At 42.9% G+C, this 17,809-nt stretch overlaps 1 protein-coding gene across 1 annotated transcript in view; it reads left to right on the top strand.

Annotated features, from left to right (window-relative positions):
• Positions 1-217: 217 nt before the first annotated feature.
• The window catches only part of CLRN1 (clarin 1), a 35,013-nt gene continuing 17,421 nt past the window's right edge, over positions 218-17,809 (top strand). Inside the window, exon 1 of the mRNA XM_002916343.3 lies at positions 218-470. Coding sequence (XP_002916389.1) covers positions 218-470 — 253 coding nt within the window. The remainder of the gene's footprint in view (positions 471-17,809) is intronic.

A 17,809-nucleotide genomic window follows, 5' to 3' on the forward strand; every position in this document is an offset into this window, starting at 1 on the left:
CAGCAGCAGAAAGGGAGAAAAGTCAGGTAGGCGTGATGAAGAAGGTTCCATCCTGGCATTCTACTGACAGGAACCACCGTCAAGGCTGAAGGTGTCTATCTGGCTGGGAACTGTCCGTTCAGCCACTATAATAAATGCAGCCAAAGGGGCAGTCACTTCTCGTCAGTCGCAAAGGTCTCGTTTTTGAACCTCCCCCTCACAAAAGCCATTCCTCATCATGCCAAACCAACAAAAGAAAGTCATTTTTTGCATGGCTGGGGTGTTAAGCTTCGTGTGCGCCCTTGGAGTTTTAACAGCCCTCGGGACACCGTTATGGATCAAAGCCACCTTCCTCTGCAAAACGGGAGCTTTGCTCGTCAATGCCTCTGGGCAGGAGCTGGACAAGTTCATGGGCGAAATGCAGTATGGGCTTTTCCATGGAGAGGGAGTGAGGCAGTGCGGGCTGGGAGCGAGGCCCTTTCGGTTCTCACGTAAGTAACAATTGCACTTGAATTATTTAATACTTTAGGCATACTCTTTCAACTGTTGGAAGGGATTATTTTTAAGAACCTTGAACTATTACAGGCCTTTTAAAACAAATGTGAACCTTTTGAAATACGTTGGTCTCTTCCGAGCAATTTCCTCTTCCTAGTTTTTATTATTTTGTTTTTATTAATTATTTCATTCTGTTTTTACTATGACAACATATAGTTAATCAGCTACTATGGAATTAAGCTTTGAATGGATAAGCAATTAAATTCTTAAATACTAATATTTATGCTAGAAATTTTGGTATCTTTTTAAAAGGGGAGGGGCGGCCTAGAGAAATAGAAAGCTGTAAGAGAGCATCTTCATTTTGTTCTTTAAAAAAAAAAAAAAAAGGATCAGTGTCATGGGCTCCTTAACCAACTCTAGCTGCTTTTCCACCTTGCTCATGACCTTGTACCCTGCCTACCCCTGTATTATCCCTGCTAGGACCTTTCCTGCTGCTAATATTCTTTTTTTTTTCTTTTTAACCAATTTGAATCACTTGACTATAGAAATTTTAAATGATTTGCTATGCTAACTGGGAGAGAAATAGATGCCTATTAGTATAGAAAATTTGCAACTGATTGACCTTCAAATCATGTAGAGAATATGAGACAGATTTTCCTGTTCAGTTTTTGTGAAATGGAAGTGTTAACCAACAGTATTTATAACCTGTTTATCTTAAGAAGAGAATTTTTTAAAAAATTACCATGTGAATAGGCAACTCATTAAATGAAAATTAATAAGAAGTCATTTGTTATATCTCTCACAACACACATTCAGAAATTATTATTATTTCAAAAGGGCTGGTTTGGAACAATCTTATGGAGAAACAGCCAGTAAATTACCGCATAAATCACTCTTCAGGAAAGGAGGTTACCAATTGAGGCATTTAAAATGAATTATTTTGCCTGGGTATTTTTTTTTTCTCTAGCATAGGTGGAAAGTTAAATTAATTGAATTTATTATTAACCTATGCAGTGTCTAATTAAATTTCAGTGCTGGCCTATTTATATTTCTGCAACATTCCTTATATCTTCTTAGCAGTCACTGGACACCAACCTTCACTCACATAGGTTATTAGGTGATATGAATTGTCACAGGGCTCCAAAAAATCCCCAAGAATTAGTCTTTAGCTTTTCAAAAAATTATCATCACTAGATTTGATGAAGTGAATACCAACTCTTTTCACTGAATGGCTTCCGTTCATTAAGGTAATGGGGCTGTTAGAGTCGCTTAGCTTTCCTTAGGGGGGAAAGAGAACAAAGCAGAATATCACATGATTTGCAACTGTATTAAAAAATAAAAAAGGAAAAAAGATGAGTGCAATGATTTAACCATGAGTCAGTGGCAGCTAAAGCGTGAGTAAAGCTTCCCACAAACGAATTTAGACAAAAGCCGGGAACATACAGTGAACTTTCTGAAGCCTTTGCATTTTGTAAAGTGAAATAGATAAACTTTACTCATACCACAGGACAGGTTTCAAAACAATATGTTCTCTGAACACTTACTAGATGCTAAGCATATTTTGTCTTATTGAATCCTCACACGGCTACATTCCTCGGTGGTTCAAAGCACAGTTTTTTTTTTTTTATGGTTATGTTCTCTGCTGGCCTCTTCTGTGATTGTTCTAATCATCTGCCCCTCCCTTTGCTTTTGTGAGGACTCAGAGTCGGTGGGGTTTAAACCATACTTTCACCTGTCACAGAATTGCATTTGTCCCCATGATATTCTGAACGTTTCCCCCCAGGCTTGTGAAGAAAATCTGATGTTTGTTTGTTCTGGGGTGACCTCTCTATTGAACCTCTCTAGACGCTAGACCTGTTAAAACCTCATTAATTTCCATGAGACCCAGCAAAGTAGACTTACAGTATCGCTTTTTCTGCCTAAGCATGTAAGTATCTCTTTCAATGGAACATGAGAGAAAGCTGGGAAAACTGAATTCATCCAGTGAATTCCCTAAAAAAACATAGTGCTCATTTAAATAAACAGTTCTCTTGGTGATAAAAGCTTCCTAACCAACGTGCCTTTAGAACACGCCGTACCCTCTAAGTTTACACTCTTGTTGCAAGACACATTCTTGGTCCATATCTTCCCGTTTGAAATGCCATCACCCTGCCAGTGATGTTCTAACAGTATATTCTTGAAGGAAGAGAGCCCTCTGATATTCTTCCTAAGAGAAAAGTATAACCCCATTAATGTAAGAGAATGAGAGGCTTAACCCTGTCTTCTCAATAATGGCAAACTGAGCAAAATCCAGAGCCCCCAAAGAGCTCAAGGTAGATGATTTTCCGTTTCTTCCAGAGCCCAACTTATGTTTAGGGTACAACTCCTTTCCCAGAACTTCCTTTCTCATTTCCCTTCAGAAAGTTATTAAGCAAACATTTGGATTTTAAGAAACTTTCCACCATAGGAGGAACAGAAACGGCAACTCATCAAAGTATCTGTCAGTTCTTGACCAGTTTTCTTCACGTTGTCGTGTTACCATCAGTTAATATGAGTTTACATTTCAGTTCTATGGGATTGCTAAATGCTTCTTCGCTTGCCAGACTTTTCATTTAGATAGGTGTTGGTCAACAGAAATACAATGTGGGCCATAAATGCAAGCCACATATGAAACTTTAAATGTTCTAGGAGCCATATTAGAAAAAAAGGGTAAAGGAACCAAGTGAAGTGAACTTTAAGGTGACTTTTCTTTAACCCAAGATATCCAGAATACTGTCATTTTAACACGTAGTCAATATAAGATAGGAGATATTTTACTTTTTCCCCCCAGTGCTTAATCTTTGAAATCCAGTGTGTATTTCACACTTACAACCCGTCTCAACCCAAACTAGCCACGATTCAAATGCTCACTCGCCATTTCAGTGTGGCTAACAGCTACCACAATGGCACAGTGCAGATTTAGCTAGAGATTTACTCTGAGTAAACTGGGCATTGACAGTGTCTCTATCCATATTCTAAATGAATTTTTGCTTGGTTCTGCTGTACAAGTTCATGTGTTATTTTTATGGGCAATACATGTGTCACTTTTAAAACCCAGACACATAGTATAACATGAGGATAAAGAATGGACCAGAAAAATATTAAGCAGTGTTGTCATGTTTGTTCCTATTAAATGTTCCCTGTTGACCACTCTATCTCTTTTAATTATAACAAGAATCTTGCCTGCCAGCATGCATGGTTATGCTGGGAAGACTTCTGCCTCGTTTACTCCGGCTGATTCTCATCCATTTATGGGTCAGTGCTTAATTTTCGAGAGGTCACTAGCATTCATACCTAGCGCACAATTTCATTCATTATAATGAAGGACTGTTTTCCTTTCAAGGAAAAACAACTGGTGGGCTTAATTTTTCCTGATATGTCACCTGTAAAATTTTAACGATGCTGTTTAAACTCTAACTGTAGCCATCAAGAGAAAAACTGCCAGTTTTGAGCTTAGTACGTGTGGGTGGGTTTCTGTGTTGGTGGTTTGAAACACTGCAGAACATCATCAAATATGATACCCAAGAATCATATGGTATCAATCATTCCTAGATATGCTGATCTATTTATTGCCAAGATAGTTCAATGAGCTGGTAAAAACATATGGAGGGTTTTTTTTTTTGAAATGTGAAAAATAATATCTAACCAATCATGTATCTCAGCTTGCAACTTCAGTCATGTTTTTAAAGCATTTTAATTGAGACCCTATGATTGAAAATTTGTTTAAAAGCTTAACGGAGATTTAGCCTACTTCATATTTTTAAAAAGCAGACTTTCTCTACCAGATGAGGTACATGACCCAGATTACAGAGGGGATGCTGAGACTACTTGTGTCAGCAAGCAGGTGGCTTCTCAAACGTATTTGGGGGTACAGCAGTTGGGACTTGGTCTCTGCCGCCATTAATGAGAGTGGGCACAGTCCCTCCGCGGTCTCCTGCGAGCAGGACCCCCCACCCGCCCAGGAGCTCTACTACCCACCATCCCGCACATCCTGCTTCTCTTCTATCACCCCGCCGGCCCGTGGCAGAGCTGCAAAGATGGTTATGTACCCTCCGAGAACACTGCCTGTCCCTCCTCCTTCCTTAATGGACTGTCTGGTGGGAGGGAAACCTAAGGAGGGGGAAGACAGTCGTGCCATTTCACCCTGCTTGTGTGGGCCCTCCTGCCTTTTAGCCCAGGACCGTCTTGTCTGGTCTCACTCACCCATTCAAACAGTCCAGTAAATAGAGATTTTTGTTTTCCTCCCATTGGGGGGGGGGAAAGTGTGGGATAGAAGATAGTAATGGTTGAAAAGCACCAGTGTGAAGGGAAAAATCTTCAGCTTCTCTTGACTAAATAATTGTTTCCTGCTTTGTCCTTCCCAAACCTTGATGTTCACTCTATTATTTCAAATCATCTTGGATTATAAGTATTTGAGAATGTGTATATCTCTGCAAGGAGATCCTGAGCCCTCGGAGGGCAGGGGCTGGGTATTCTCCATCCCTGAACTCCCTCAAGCAGGACCTAGTGTGGTACAGGTCACAAAGAGGGGCTTGCTAAATGTTTGGTAAACAGACATGCTTGAGATTAAGTCACCTGGGTTTGAGGCAGGTCTGTGTCACTGGGGATTAGATTTGGAGCAAATCACATTTCACTGGTTTTCAGTTCTTGCATCTGTAAAATGGGAGATGAAACTGGGTGATTTCTAGCATCTTTTCTAGTTCAGACGCTTTATGATGTATATAATGAGGGGCTGGCTGTTCTAGACAAGGTCCTTCCAGCTTTAAATTGCTTGACCCTTCTACTCTGTCGCTTGAAGCCTCCACTGACAGTTTCCAGCCACTATTGTCAGAAGTGAGTTTCGCGCGCCTTTACTCTTTGGTCCTCAAAGCTCATGATTTTTAAAGTATTCTGAAATACCTACGGTTTATCAGGACCCAAATGAATTTTGTTATCAAAGTGAATGCTTCTCTTCCTTCCTGTCAAAACCTTTTACTGTTTGTGTGGGAAACCGCAGGTTAAAGGAGGAGACAATGAAGAACAAAATGTTTTGGGATTCTGGGGAGGTGGGTTAGCAGGTTGCAGAGAGCAGAGGCATTACTGAGAGAGCCAAAAGGAAGGCCAAAATACAGTGAGAGGCTGACCTCCTACTTCCTCCAATTTTTCCTGGAAACTTCTCTTCCATTCTCGCTGGAAAGACTCCTGTTTCCTGCATTTGATTTCACAAACTGGTAATGGCAAGAAATTAGGAATCATCAGTATGTTTAACACCCTCAGAGTTTTCTTTACCCAAAGGAGGAACTGAGCAGACATCATCCTCAAATTCTTGAGAAATATCGGGGAAAAGCCATTGAGGAAAGGAACTTCTGGTTCTCCTTGCCTCAACCAGGAAAAGACATTTCTCCTTCCTCCCTAACAACTACTTCCAGTACCCTTACCAGGAAGAATCCCTCAGAGAAGCAGCCTCTCTCGACGATTATAGCTTTGCACATATGTGTGCGCGCACACACATGCACGTGCACGCGCACACCTTCCTTTCTTTGAAATCACTCTCCACCCTAACAGCCAGTAAAGTCACTGACCTGGGCTCACCTAAGACATGAAGCTTGAGGCTTCTGGAACGTAACCCTGGTGTATGTGAACTTCAGCTGTTGGAGGAGGACTCCAAATCATTCTCACAATTTGCTGCTATGCTTTCTCTTCTAATCTCTGAGGGTAACTTACCTTCCCCAAGGATGTTCAGACACCTCCAAAGAAAAAATCCTTATTTCAGCTGCCCATTTCCTGGGTGCCTCAGAGGTGCCAGGCATGGTGCAGAGATCATCTCCAGCCCTTACACGGGAGGTGTTGTGCTGCCATTCCTCTTGAACCAAAATGGAAACCGTAAACTCAGAGAGGTCACAAATTTCTCAAAGTCACAGATCGAGTAAGCAGCCAACCGGAGACTGAAATTCAGAAGCGTAGGATATTTGCCACCTCTGTCTCCTCACCATATGCAACAAGGACACAAAGAAATGAAGAAAATATAAGAGTACACTTCAGGTTCACCAGCCAGTTAAACAATGTCGGTGCTTCACAACAGCTGGGTCTTGTATGTCCATGTGATAGGCACTTGGCCTTACGACTTACATTCATTCACTGCCTCTTTATCTCGTATTTTGGTGGCCCTCATGTCTAAGCCCTAATCTTTGACCTTTGGGAGGTAAAATTGTCAAGTCAAGCCTGTTTAATAATCTAGGCTGAAAAAAAAATCTAGGTTGAGCAGGTCACATGCTTATGGCTAACCTTTGGGTTATGTCATCATATAACCTTGATGTTGATAATTTATGCTGAAAGAGGAGATATCTGCGTGCACATGTGGCTAGCTGACGGGAGCTCACTGCCGATGCAAATCTCCATGGTACGATCTTCAAAGTCAGTGACTTGCACTGCAACCATTATTTCACCGCAGCAACGACCAAAAAATGGCAGCCTCTCTCCTGTGGTGTCATGAACGGTTTCAAAATAGGCAAGGACAAAAAGAAAAGCAAGTACACAGCATTTGCTTCACGTCAAAATCTGGTGTGTTATGAGGAGCCAGTGGGTTAGAATTAGAGCGTAAATTAAAATCTCATTAAAAAAAAATGAAAAATAAAAGCTCGTTTTTAACTCTGATATAGATCAGAGGTTTCATCAAGACTTTTAAAACAAAACAAAACAAAATGTCTATAATTAAACAATGACAAATTAGCCTTTCAGTCCAGTCATGCACCTAAACACCCAGACTGGTTGGGAGACGATCCCTTTTTATTACAAGTAGGACAGAGCTGACTAATAGCAAACTGTACCTGGCAGACTAATTTATGCAGGATTCGTATTTCGCTCCCTCTCAGCATGTTATAAATGTAGCAAAGCCATTCTCGGGAGTTATTACCCCAACATAATCATACCCTGTGGATTTGGAGCAGTTAAATGTATTCTGTTATCAGAGACACATATGCGCCAAAGCAGCTGTCGTCCCTCAGCCACCATGGGTGATTAAGACTCACTGGTGGGGCTGCCTCTGAATCGGGTTGAGTCAGGTAGATACACTTCAGCTGAGAGAAATTCAGGCACGATATTGGAAAATGGCATTTTAAACGGTTCCATCTTACCATCAGGTCTCCTCCTCTGAAGTGCTGGGGTCATGGGTTTCACTCTCCCTGACCATGCAGCCGTCGAAAGGAAGCCTGGCTCAAAACCTGGGTGTGGGAGGATGGGGACTAGTAAGGGAGGCGAATGCACTGAGCTTATGTGAGGGAATGGCTGTCACTGGATTTTCATAATGACTGGCTGCGGACGGGCTGAGGGCAAAGTCAGATCAAGAGCGTTTCTGTAAGAAGAAAGAAATCTTCCCTCTTTTTCCCTTTCAAGAAAATGAATAGCTGAGCACCAAGGGGCCAAACACAACTTCTCTTTTTACACACCTTTTATGTGGACAAGGACAAGTTGAGAAGGAAAACAGGACCTCGGAAGCTACCAAATGGCTTTAATCTAGGAAGAAGTTGCTGCACCAGTGCTGACATCAATAGGAGAGGCTGCCTTCATTTGGAGAGCTTCACAGATGCCGTTACCTGCATCTTACATCTGGCCAGATGAAGGCGGAAAGGGCTCATGAAACCTACACCATCAGGGCAGTGGTCCGTAACCCTGGCTGCACTTTAGAATCAATCACCCGGAGAGTCTTTAAAACTACGGATGCCAAGCCTCCATCCCAGGCCAGTTGAACCAGGATCTCTGGAGGTGGGGCCTGAGGATTGGAATGGTGTACAAGCTCCCCGGAAAATTCTAAGGTGTGTCCAAGGCCGAGAACTACTGAGGTGGATGGTGGCCAAGACAGGTGGGAGCAGGTGAGGAGTCCGGAGGCCCCCACATTAGGGAAGGACAGAACACCAGAAGGAGGGCAAGGAGGAGCAGCGGTGGGAGGTTTGGGGATCTCTAGCTTTTACTCCTTTATCTGCATCTTTCCATGAAGGGTCTTACACTGTCCCTACACCCTCCTGGCCTCAGAAGGAATGAGAGACCGGATTGAGGAATCTGAGTAAGAAACAGCATACTCGGCTGTCAGCCCTAGAGACTTCCCCTCTTTCCAAGTCTGCCCACCCGGTATATGCTGCTCCGGTCACCTGCTCTATACCTGGTCAGGATAAGGGAGCCAGCTCTGCCCCGGACTGGGAGACTTTCAGCGGTCCAGCCCCACCTGTGACGAGGTGGGTGAGGCTGCCTAATCCAACAGAACTTGGTGGAAGATCTAAGCCACGTACTCTAGCATTTTATCAGAAATAAAACATTTTGACCTTCACCTGCCTGTCTCCTGTGGACGGGCTCTGCTCCTTCCAAAGAGACTATCAGGGGTCCTCTTTAGAGGTGTGCCATCAGCCTGAAAATCATTTAAGATAAGCATTATATAGAGAATGTCCAAGAAATTGCACAAGGGAAATAGAAATGAGAATGAGAACAATATATCAGATGCTGAGGAAAGTGTGTGACAGGTACCAAATAAGTAATTAGCTATAAATCTAAAGTTCCTAGATTACTTACAGCAATGGTCACCCACCTGGTCAGAGTGGGAATAAAGCAAAAATTTGAGCTACAAGAGAGACAGTTTGCCTGAATTCCATGTATCTAGGGACTCCCATGGGGGATCTTTGGTCTCAGTGTACAGATAAGTGATCTGACCTCCTGTGAGCCAAAGAGCTCCCTCCCACCCTCAATGACTGATCATGAGATTTGAAAATGCAGACACTCTCATGCATTGGGTTCTTCTATCTCCCACTCCTCTTGGTGGAAATACAACTCCCCTGCCACTCTCATCATGTTAAAATAATATTTAAGCAATTACTTACAATTTACATACAGCATCCACAGAAATGATTTCGCTTGTGTCTCTTGAAAGTTCAGCGACTTATTTCTGTCACTACTCACATTCTCACATTTACACATAAGAAAGTTGAGGTATACAGAGGCCCACATGAGCAGTAAATGGCAAAACCAGATTAATCCCAAACTTCCCTAATTCCAAAAGCTATGCTTTTTCAACCTGCCATGTTGCCTTTCAGTTAATGCCTGGCTATTAGTCTCTCTTCCCACCAGCTCCTCCTTCCTTCTTGTTCTGGTCTTGCATGACATTCTCACTACCTAATACTCTTGCCAATGCCTCAATACAGGTTTAGGTTGGCTTTACTAAATTCCTGCTTACGAACTGTAGGATAAAAGATAGGACTGTTAGACTGGAATCAGTAATGGCTAAAAAGGAGAACAAAGTTCCAGGATAAAATATAACAGAGGAACCCAGCAGATAGAAATAAATTGTAAGGCAACTGAAATGAAAGTCATACATTTAGAGATATCAAATAAAACATGGATTAATGGCAAGTAATAAAGGAACATACTTAGCAGTTTGTAAAAACAAATGGTTTTTTATCTTATTCTTATTACTCTCCAATGATCTATTGAAAACAGCGTGACTTTACATGTAAGACACAAATTCTTTGTAAGTTAGAGTGTATGTGCCCTCACATCCCCAGGGGGGAGAATCACTGGGGCCTATTATGTGCCTAAGCATTCTAGACTCTGCAGATATGTAGATATGAAAGGAATGAGAGAGGGTGCCTATTCATAAACAATGAAGCATCTGGCAAAAGTGTTTTTAACTAATTGACAATTTGTAAAAGCCACACAGGCACATCAGTCAAGACAGACTGTGTTACGTGTTAATGAAAGTAAATTCAAACCTCACAGGTAAATCAGCGAAGATGGATCTCTTGCTCACAGTAGGTCAGATCAGCTGGAGGTCCATTCCAGGATGCAGCCACCATCTGGAATGTCGCCAGTTGTTAGAACAGAGGGCAAGAATTGTGGAGGCTCTCACTCTGGCAGCTAAATCCTCTGACCCGGAGCGGACACGTGCCACTTTCACTTATACATCACTGGGAAAGGCAGCTGTGCGGCTGCATCTAACTTCAAAGGGGCCAGGATGTGCAATCTTTTTTTTTTTTTTTAGATTTTATTTATTTATTTATTTGACAGAGATAGAGACAGCCAGCGAGAGAGGGCACACAAGCAGGGGGAGTGGGAGAGGAAGAAGCAGGCTCACAGCGGAGGAGCCTGACGTGGGGCTCGATCCCTTAACGCCGGGATCACGCCCTGAGCCAAAGGCAGACGCTTAACCGCTGTGCCACCCAGATGCCCCAGGATGTGCAATCTCATCATGAGCCCAGAAGGGGGAGGAACCAGAATTGTAGATGGTTGAAGAACACGAATCACTATCACAATTATTGTTTTATCCAGAAAGCTCCAACAAGGAGAATTGTTCTTTGTCAGGGCAAGGTACAGGGGAATTGGAAGAAAGTTCTTAAGAATCAGAGTTCAATTTCACTGGATGACATTGAAGAAGCCATTCTGAGCAAAGGAATAGCATGAGCAAAGTTATGAAGAGCCGATTGTGGCCAGAGTACAGAGGATGTTAGAGGAGGGAGGAGACGGTGAGGCTAGGGAAGAAGGCAGGGACCAGAACAGGAGAGACTTTGCTGTCCTGAGACAATGAATTTGATCTTGTAGGCCATGGGGAGCCACTTGAGAGTGTTAAGCGGGTATGTGACAAGGCAGAAGATGGACTGGAAGAAAACCAAAAGAGAGGTGAAGAGGCCAGTCAAGAGGCTCCTCCATCCAGTGTTTGGTGGCCCAAACCAGAGCATTCCCAGAGGGCTGTAAAGGAGGGGAAATATTTCTAAAATAATCAGGTGCAAAAAAAATCAACAGAACTTAGCGATGTGAGGGGAACCCCAGGTTTCTCCAGGACAGGTTTCTGCAGCAATTCACTGAGATAAATACAGAAGGAGAAAGTTTAGAGGGAAGATGAAATTCTTTTTGGTCATGTTTAGTGAGTTCTACTTATAGGCCAGCAACAAGTGATGCTATCAGTCATGCGGATTTGGAGGTCATGGGAGCGGCTTGGAGTAGAGGAGGGAAGAGGGAATCAGCACATTAGAGGTGGTAGTGGGAGCTACAGTGGAAGGAGAGGTTTCCCAGGAAGGGCAATCAGATGAGAAGGTGAACCAGAGTGGGTTCTAGAAAACACTAATACTTATGTGTTGAGGAGGAGGGACCAGCAAAGCAGGCTGAGAAGGGAGGGTCAGTGAGCTGCAGGGCAACCAGCAAAGGGGAAACCAAGGGAGGAGAAACTTTCAAAAGGAAGTAATGGTCAGCAGTCCCAAACACCACAGAGGTGTCAAATAAGAGAAAGTGAAAATAGTCCCTTGAATTTTAACACCACAAGGTCACAGGAGACTTTTTCTAAAGCAGTCCTGATAGAGTGCTGGGGAAGAGAGGTCCTTGTAGGAGCAGAGGAGGGACTGGAAGGCCAGGACTCAGAACAAGGCTATGGCAGGCCCCTAGAGGAGCCCCATGGCCAGGCATATATGTGTGCATGCGTGTGTGTGTGTGTGTGTGTGGGTGGGTGGGTGTGTGCATCAGTGTGCACGTTCACAATGGGAGGGTCTGGAGTGTGATTCTATACTGAGGGGATAAAGCAGTAGGGAGGAAAATGCTGAAGACAGACCAAAGAGGTAGGTAATGGATCAAGAAGGGACCCTGTGAGGTAGAAAAGGATGAGTCTGACAGCACAGGGAAGAAGGCCAGACCATGGACAGGAAGGAAAAAAATTCACTAAGAATAGAGGGAAGGTTGGACACAAACCAAAGCAAGCACGGCAATGGGAAGTGCAAGGTGAGGGAATTCCCTTGATGGCCTCTGTTTGCTCTTTGAAATGGAAGTGTTCCATTCACTGGGTGTTTTCAGGCCTTCTGTAAACCAGGCACACAAATTGAGGGAAATGCAGGCAGGGGTGTGATAGGTGCTTAAGAATGGGGAAGGACTAGAGTATCTGACAAGGGACAGAAGAGGGAAAGACTGGAGAAGACTTTGCAGAATGGCTAGGGGTTGCGGTAGACCACAGATCAGAGGCCCAAGTTGGAATGGGGGCACAGAGGCAAGGGACACAGCCCCAAAGAATAGAACCCCCCACCAAATGATTGAGACAGGGTAAATTTCCTATGGAGAGCTCCCTGGGACTTCATTCTCACTCCAAGCCATTTGCTCATGCCTTACTCAGCTCGGTTTTGTAACAGCAAACTTTAGTAATGAGGGTATGATGGGCTTTCTCTGTACACTGGGCTAGTTATGCAATGTGGATTTCCTGCTCCCCCCCCCACCTCCTGTGACAGGTGCCTTCTATTCTGCTATTAGGAGAGTGACCTCAATGACTAGTTTTTTCTAGTTTTCTGTTTCTGATTAGATATCTTGTCAGAAATCTCTGCTTGCAGACTGCAGGGAAGAGAAATTGAGCTTTGAACCAATAGTTTAATATGTATGTTACAAAATACAACTCGCCTTCTTTAGGTTACATTGTATCAATACATGTACAGCGCTCTTTCAGAAAGCACACTGATCTAAGCAACTCCTTTCCTGGACATGCATCCAGAGAAGTTAGTCCTGCTCATCAACCACCCCCATAATAAGAAAGAAGGAACGTGCTTGAAGATGTCCGTTACAGCATTAGCCAGAATGCTGAAACAGTGGAAGATAACCTGACAGACAGCCGTGCATCAGTTTGATAAAAAATCCATACTGTTATCTACATGAGTTATGAAAGGCAACATGCAGGACATGGAAAATGTTTATATTCTAAATGAGAAGTACAAAATATAATCTCAAAGCTGCATTATTATAATATAGAAAATAAATATTAAGATGGCAAAGATTTGAAAGAAATAAAGGAAAATCTTGCTTTTTATATTGGTAGGATTGTGGGTGAAATTTTTATCTTAATTTCCATTTCATTGTTATAATGTCGTTCATTTATTTTTAAGAATTCCTCTATGAACAGTTGGACACTTGAACAGAAATACAGTGAGGAACAAGTCCATCTTCTCCTAATCCTCCTGCCCTGCTAACAAAAATGAGCTTTGTCATGTTCAGGGTTGAGATGAATTCTTTTACAAATCCCAAACTTTAAACCCTTTTATTAAACAGCCATCAGTTTCCATGTAACAGGTTGACAATCCCCCAAATATGTTGGATTAAAATTTTTCTTTTAATAAAGAGATTTGAAATTCTATTCCAGTTACCAACCAGGTCTTTCAGCTTCTTTAAAAAAAAAAAAAAAAGGTTCCTATTATCCCTCTGGTGACTATTTTATTTCCATTGCCCCAGATTCTCTCCAAAACTCCTCTCAATCCAGTTTCTACTACCATCAGCAGCTTACGTCAAGGTCAACAGGGACTGCTCGATTCTATGGAGTTCAGTTTCTTAACCCAAAGTTCCCATCACACTTAAAGATGCTAGCACCCCTCTTCTTCTCCTCTGGTCCTGGGGTCACCAAGTAGACTGTCCACTCCTCTTTCTTCCCTTTTTGCCTTTGTGGCACTAATTCCCCTAGTATAAACCACTAACTTCTACCAAGAAACCCTAGACCTGTTGACCACATCAGACTCCATCCCCACATCCTACTCCAAGCAAAATGTATCCATCCAACATTTATGTGTCCCACAGCTACATCACGCATTCTCAATGGCTGCCATAATCCCCCTAGGAGGGGAGGATTGGTTCTTGGGGGAGAAATAACCCCCCTTATTCTTTAAGAAGTGTGTATGTGTATAAAGCACAGATATAAATACAATACAGAAATCAATACACAATATATCTATGGTATTAAAATTTCATTGGGAAAGGGTGATTAGGAGAAAGGTCTGAAAAGACTCCTGAGGGTGAGGAACAATAATGAAAAAAAAAGTTGAGAAATACTGATCTACACTGTGCCAGGCATTCTTAGGTGCTACTAATATAGCAGTGAATAAAACTGACCAATAAACGAGTCATGAGAGAAACAAGTAAAAATATAGACTTGGTCAGGTTGCGATAATTGCTAAGGAGAAAAGTAAAAGCAAGGAAAGGGGCTGGAGAGTCGGAGGGGGAGGTGACTGTGTAGGGGGTGACAACTTTAAATAAGGTGGTTAAAGAAGGCCCCCCTGACAAAGTGGCATTTAAGTCAAGCCATGGAGGTGAGGGAGCAACCTGTGAGGATATCAGGGGAATATCCAGGGGAGGGAACAGTATGTGCAAAGGCCCTGAGGTGGAAATGCTCCAGGCATGATTGAAGTACAATAAGGAGGCCAATGGCTCGAGCACATTGCTCAAGGAAATGGGTAGCAGATGAAATCAGAGGACTGGCAAGGAGTCCAACCACATAGGTCCATTGCAATGAGTTGGTTTATAAGCTGAGTGAGCATAGAAGCCACCGGAAGAGTTCAAGCAGGGGATTGACATAAACCAGTTCATTTATTAAAGATCCCTCTGGCTGCTGGGCTGAGAGTAGATTGTGAGAAGGAAGGGTTGAAACCCTTGCTGTCATCCGAGTGAGAGATGGTGGTGGCTTAGACTGGGATAAAGCAGTGGAGACAGAGAGAAGTGGTCAGATTCCGAAGGTAGTGCCAACAGGTTTTCCTGATGGATTAACATGAAATATAAGAGTAAGAATCAAGGATGATGCCAAGGAAGAATGGAGCAACTGAGGCAAAGAAGGCTGAAGGAAGCAAGTGTGAGGAAGGGAGGACTATGGGTGCGGTTTGGGACGCAGCAAGATGCCTATTTAATATCCTGGTCAAGATCTTCAGTAGGAAGTTGAGGACTTACAAGTGTGGGATTCAAGGGGAAATCCAGGCTGGAGATATTGCTTTGTAAGTGTTTCTAGTAAAAGCCGTGCTACTGGCTAGAGCATCCAAGGAAGCGAGTGAAGAGGGAGAAGAGAAGAGGTACAAGAACAGAGAACTCCAGAGAGGAGGATGAACCAACAAAGCAGATGGAGATAGCAGCCAGTGACATAGCAGAACCTGGAGAGTGCCATGTCGGGGAGCTGAGGGAAGGAAGCATTTCCAGGACGAGGCAGTGAGCCATTGTGCCAAATGTAGAGCAGGTAAGATGGGGACAAAGATTGACTGTTGGGTTTGGCAGCTTGAAGCTCTTTGGTGCCTTGGGAAATGTAGTTATCAGTGCAAGCGTGTTCAAGAGAGAAAGTGGAGAGAGGGAGGAGATGCTGGGTATATAGCCAGCTCCCGTAGGGGTTTGCTCTAAGGGAAATAGATAAAAGGAGTAATAGCTGGAGGCCTTAAGGGAGATTTTTTAAAAAAAGATTTATTTATTTATTGTTGGGGGGGAGCAGAGGGAGAGGGACAAGCAGACTCTGTGCTGAGCAGGGAGCTGGATGGAGGGCTCGATCTCACACCCTGAGATCATGACCTGAGCCGAAACCAACAGTCGGATGCTTAACTGACTGAGCCACCCCAGCTCCCCAATATATATATATATATTTTAAGATGAGAAAATGACAGCGTGTTACTTGTGTGCTGATGGGACTGATCCAAAGACAGGGAAATGGACGTGGCAGAGAGAGAACTCCTCAGCAGTGTCTCTGAGGAGGCAAGAAGGGACAGCTATGAACGTGGTGGAGCTGGCCGTGGAAGGGGCACCCCCTAGACTTCTACTGAGCACCTACCCTGTGCTAAGTACTCCATACACTGAGGTCACAGAGTCCTCACACATTTGAGAGAAAGGTAGAATTTCCTTTTCAGATAAGGAAATCAAGGTTTAGGGAGTTCACCAACTTAGAAAAGGAGCTGAAGTCTGAATCTCCTCTGATTTCAAAAGCCTGGTGCCTTCCGAGGCTGCCCCAAGGAACACCTTCATTTTACAGAAACAGGGACCCTTGAACCTGCTCCAGGTCACATAGCAGACTAGAGCCTGGTGCTTGGCTCCTTACCCTGTGCTCCGTTTCCCCCCTCTTACTGAGCTCGTCCTCCTCCATGCCGAATGGTCACCTTGGCTGAAGCTCTTGCTCACGTCTGGAAGAGCCTCCTCAGTCCAGACCTCATCCTCCCACTCTTTTGGTTTTAGTCAGGTTTCCTGAGGTGTAATTCACACGTAAAATTCACCCTTTTTAGGTGTACAGCTCTATAAATTTCAACTAATACATAAAGGCATGTAAATACCACCACAATCAAGATTTAGAACACTTCCATCACCCTCAAAATCTCCCCTGTGCCCCTTTTGTGGTCAATCTCCTTCCTCACTGCCAACCTTGGGCAAAAACTGGTCTCTTTTCTGTCCTTATTATTTTGTCCTTTCCAGAATGCCATATGTATGGAATCCTACAACATGCAACCTTTTGGGTGTAGTTCATTTCTGTTAGCATAATGCATTTCAGATCCATCCACGTTATGGTATGTACCAGTGGCCTGTTCCTTTTTATTACTGAGAAGTATGTTATCTTATGGACAGACCAAAGCTTGTTTATCCATTCGCCAGCTGATGGGTATTTAAGATGTCTCCAATTTTTGGCAAATACGAATAAAGCCACTGCAAACATTTGCATACAGATTTTTGTGGACATATGTTTTTAATTCTCTTAGATAAATATCTAGAAATGGAGTTGCTGGGTCATATGTCAAGTCTATGTTCAGTTTTTTAAACACCAAAGCAATTGGATATCCACACGCAAAACAAAAAATTAGCCTTGGCCATATACAAAAAATAACCCAAAGTGGATCATGGACTTAAATGTGAACCTAAAACTAAAAAATGTCTAGAAGAAAAACATAGGCAAAAATATCTGTGACCTTGCACGAGGCAAAGACTTCTTAGATTTGACATCCATAAAACGATCCATAAAAGAAAAATAATTGATAAACTAGAATTCATAAAAATAAGAACTGCTTTTCAAAAGGCACTGATAAGAGAATGAACAGACAAGCCACAAACTTGGAGAAAATATTTGTGAATTACTTATCTGATAAAGGGCTTATATCCAGCATGCATAAAGAATTCTCAGAACTCAATAATAAGAAACAATCCAATAAAAAATGCACAAAAGATATCAATACACTTCACCAAAAAAGATATATAGAAAGCAAATAAACTCACAAAATGACACTCAATATCATTAGTCATTTGGAAAATGCCAAGTAAAATTACAATGAAGTAAACTACACACCTATTTAAATGGCTACAATTTTAGAAAGCTGCCAAGTGCAAGAATGTTGAACGACTCATACACTGCTGGTAGGAAGGTGAAATGGCACAGTCACTCTGGAAACCAGATGGCAGTTTCTTACAAAGTTATACGTGCAGGAGCTGGGGGGGCGGCGGGGAAGGGGCAGGTGGACTGCAAAGGGGAAACCAGTTTTTGGTTCAGTGAAATTGTCCTATATATTGATTGAGGTGGTGGTTACATGACTATCAAAATTCACAGAAAATAAAAAGGGAGAAT

This window comes from Ailuropoda melanoleuca, chromosome 1, assembly GCF_002007445.2.
Source record: "Ailuropoda melanoleuca isolate Jingjing chromosome 1, ASM200744v2, whole genome shotgun sequence".
Taxonomy (NCBI): Eukaryota; Metazoa; Chordata; class Mammalia; order Carnivora; family Ursidae; genus Ailuropoda; species Ailuropoda melanoleuca.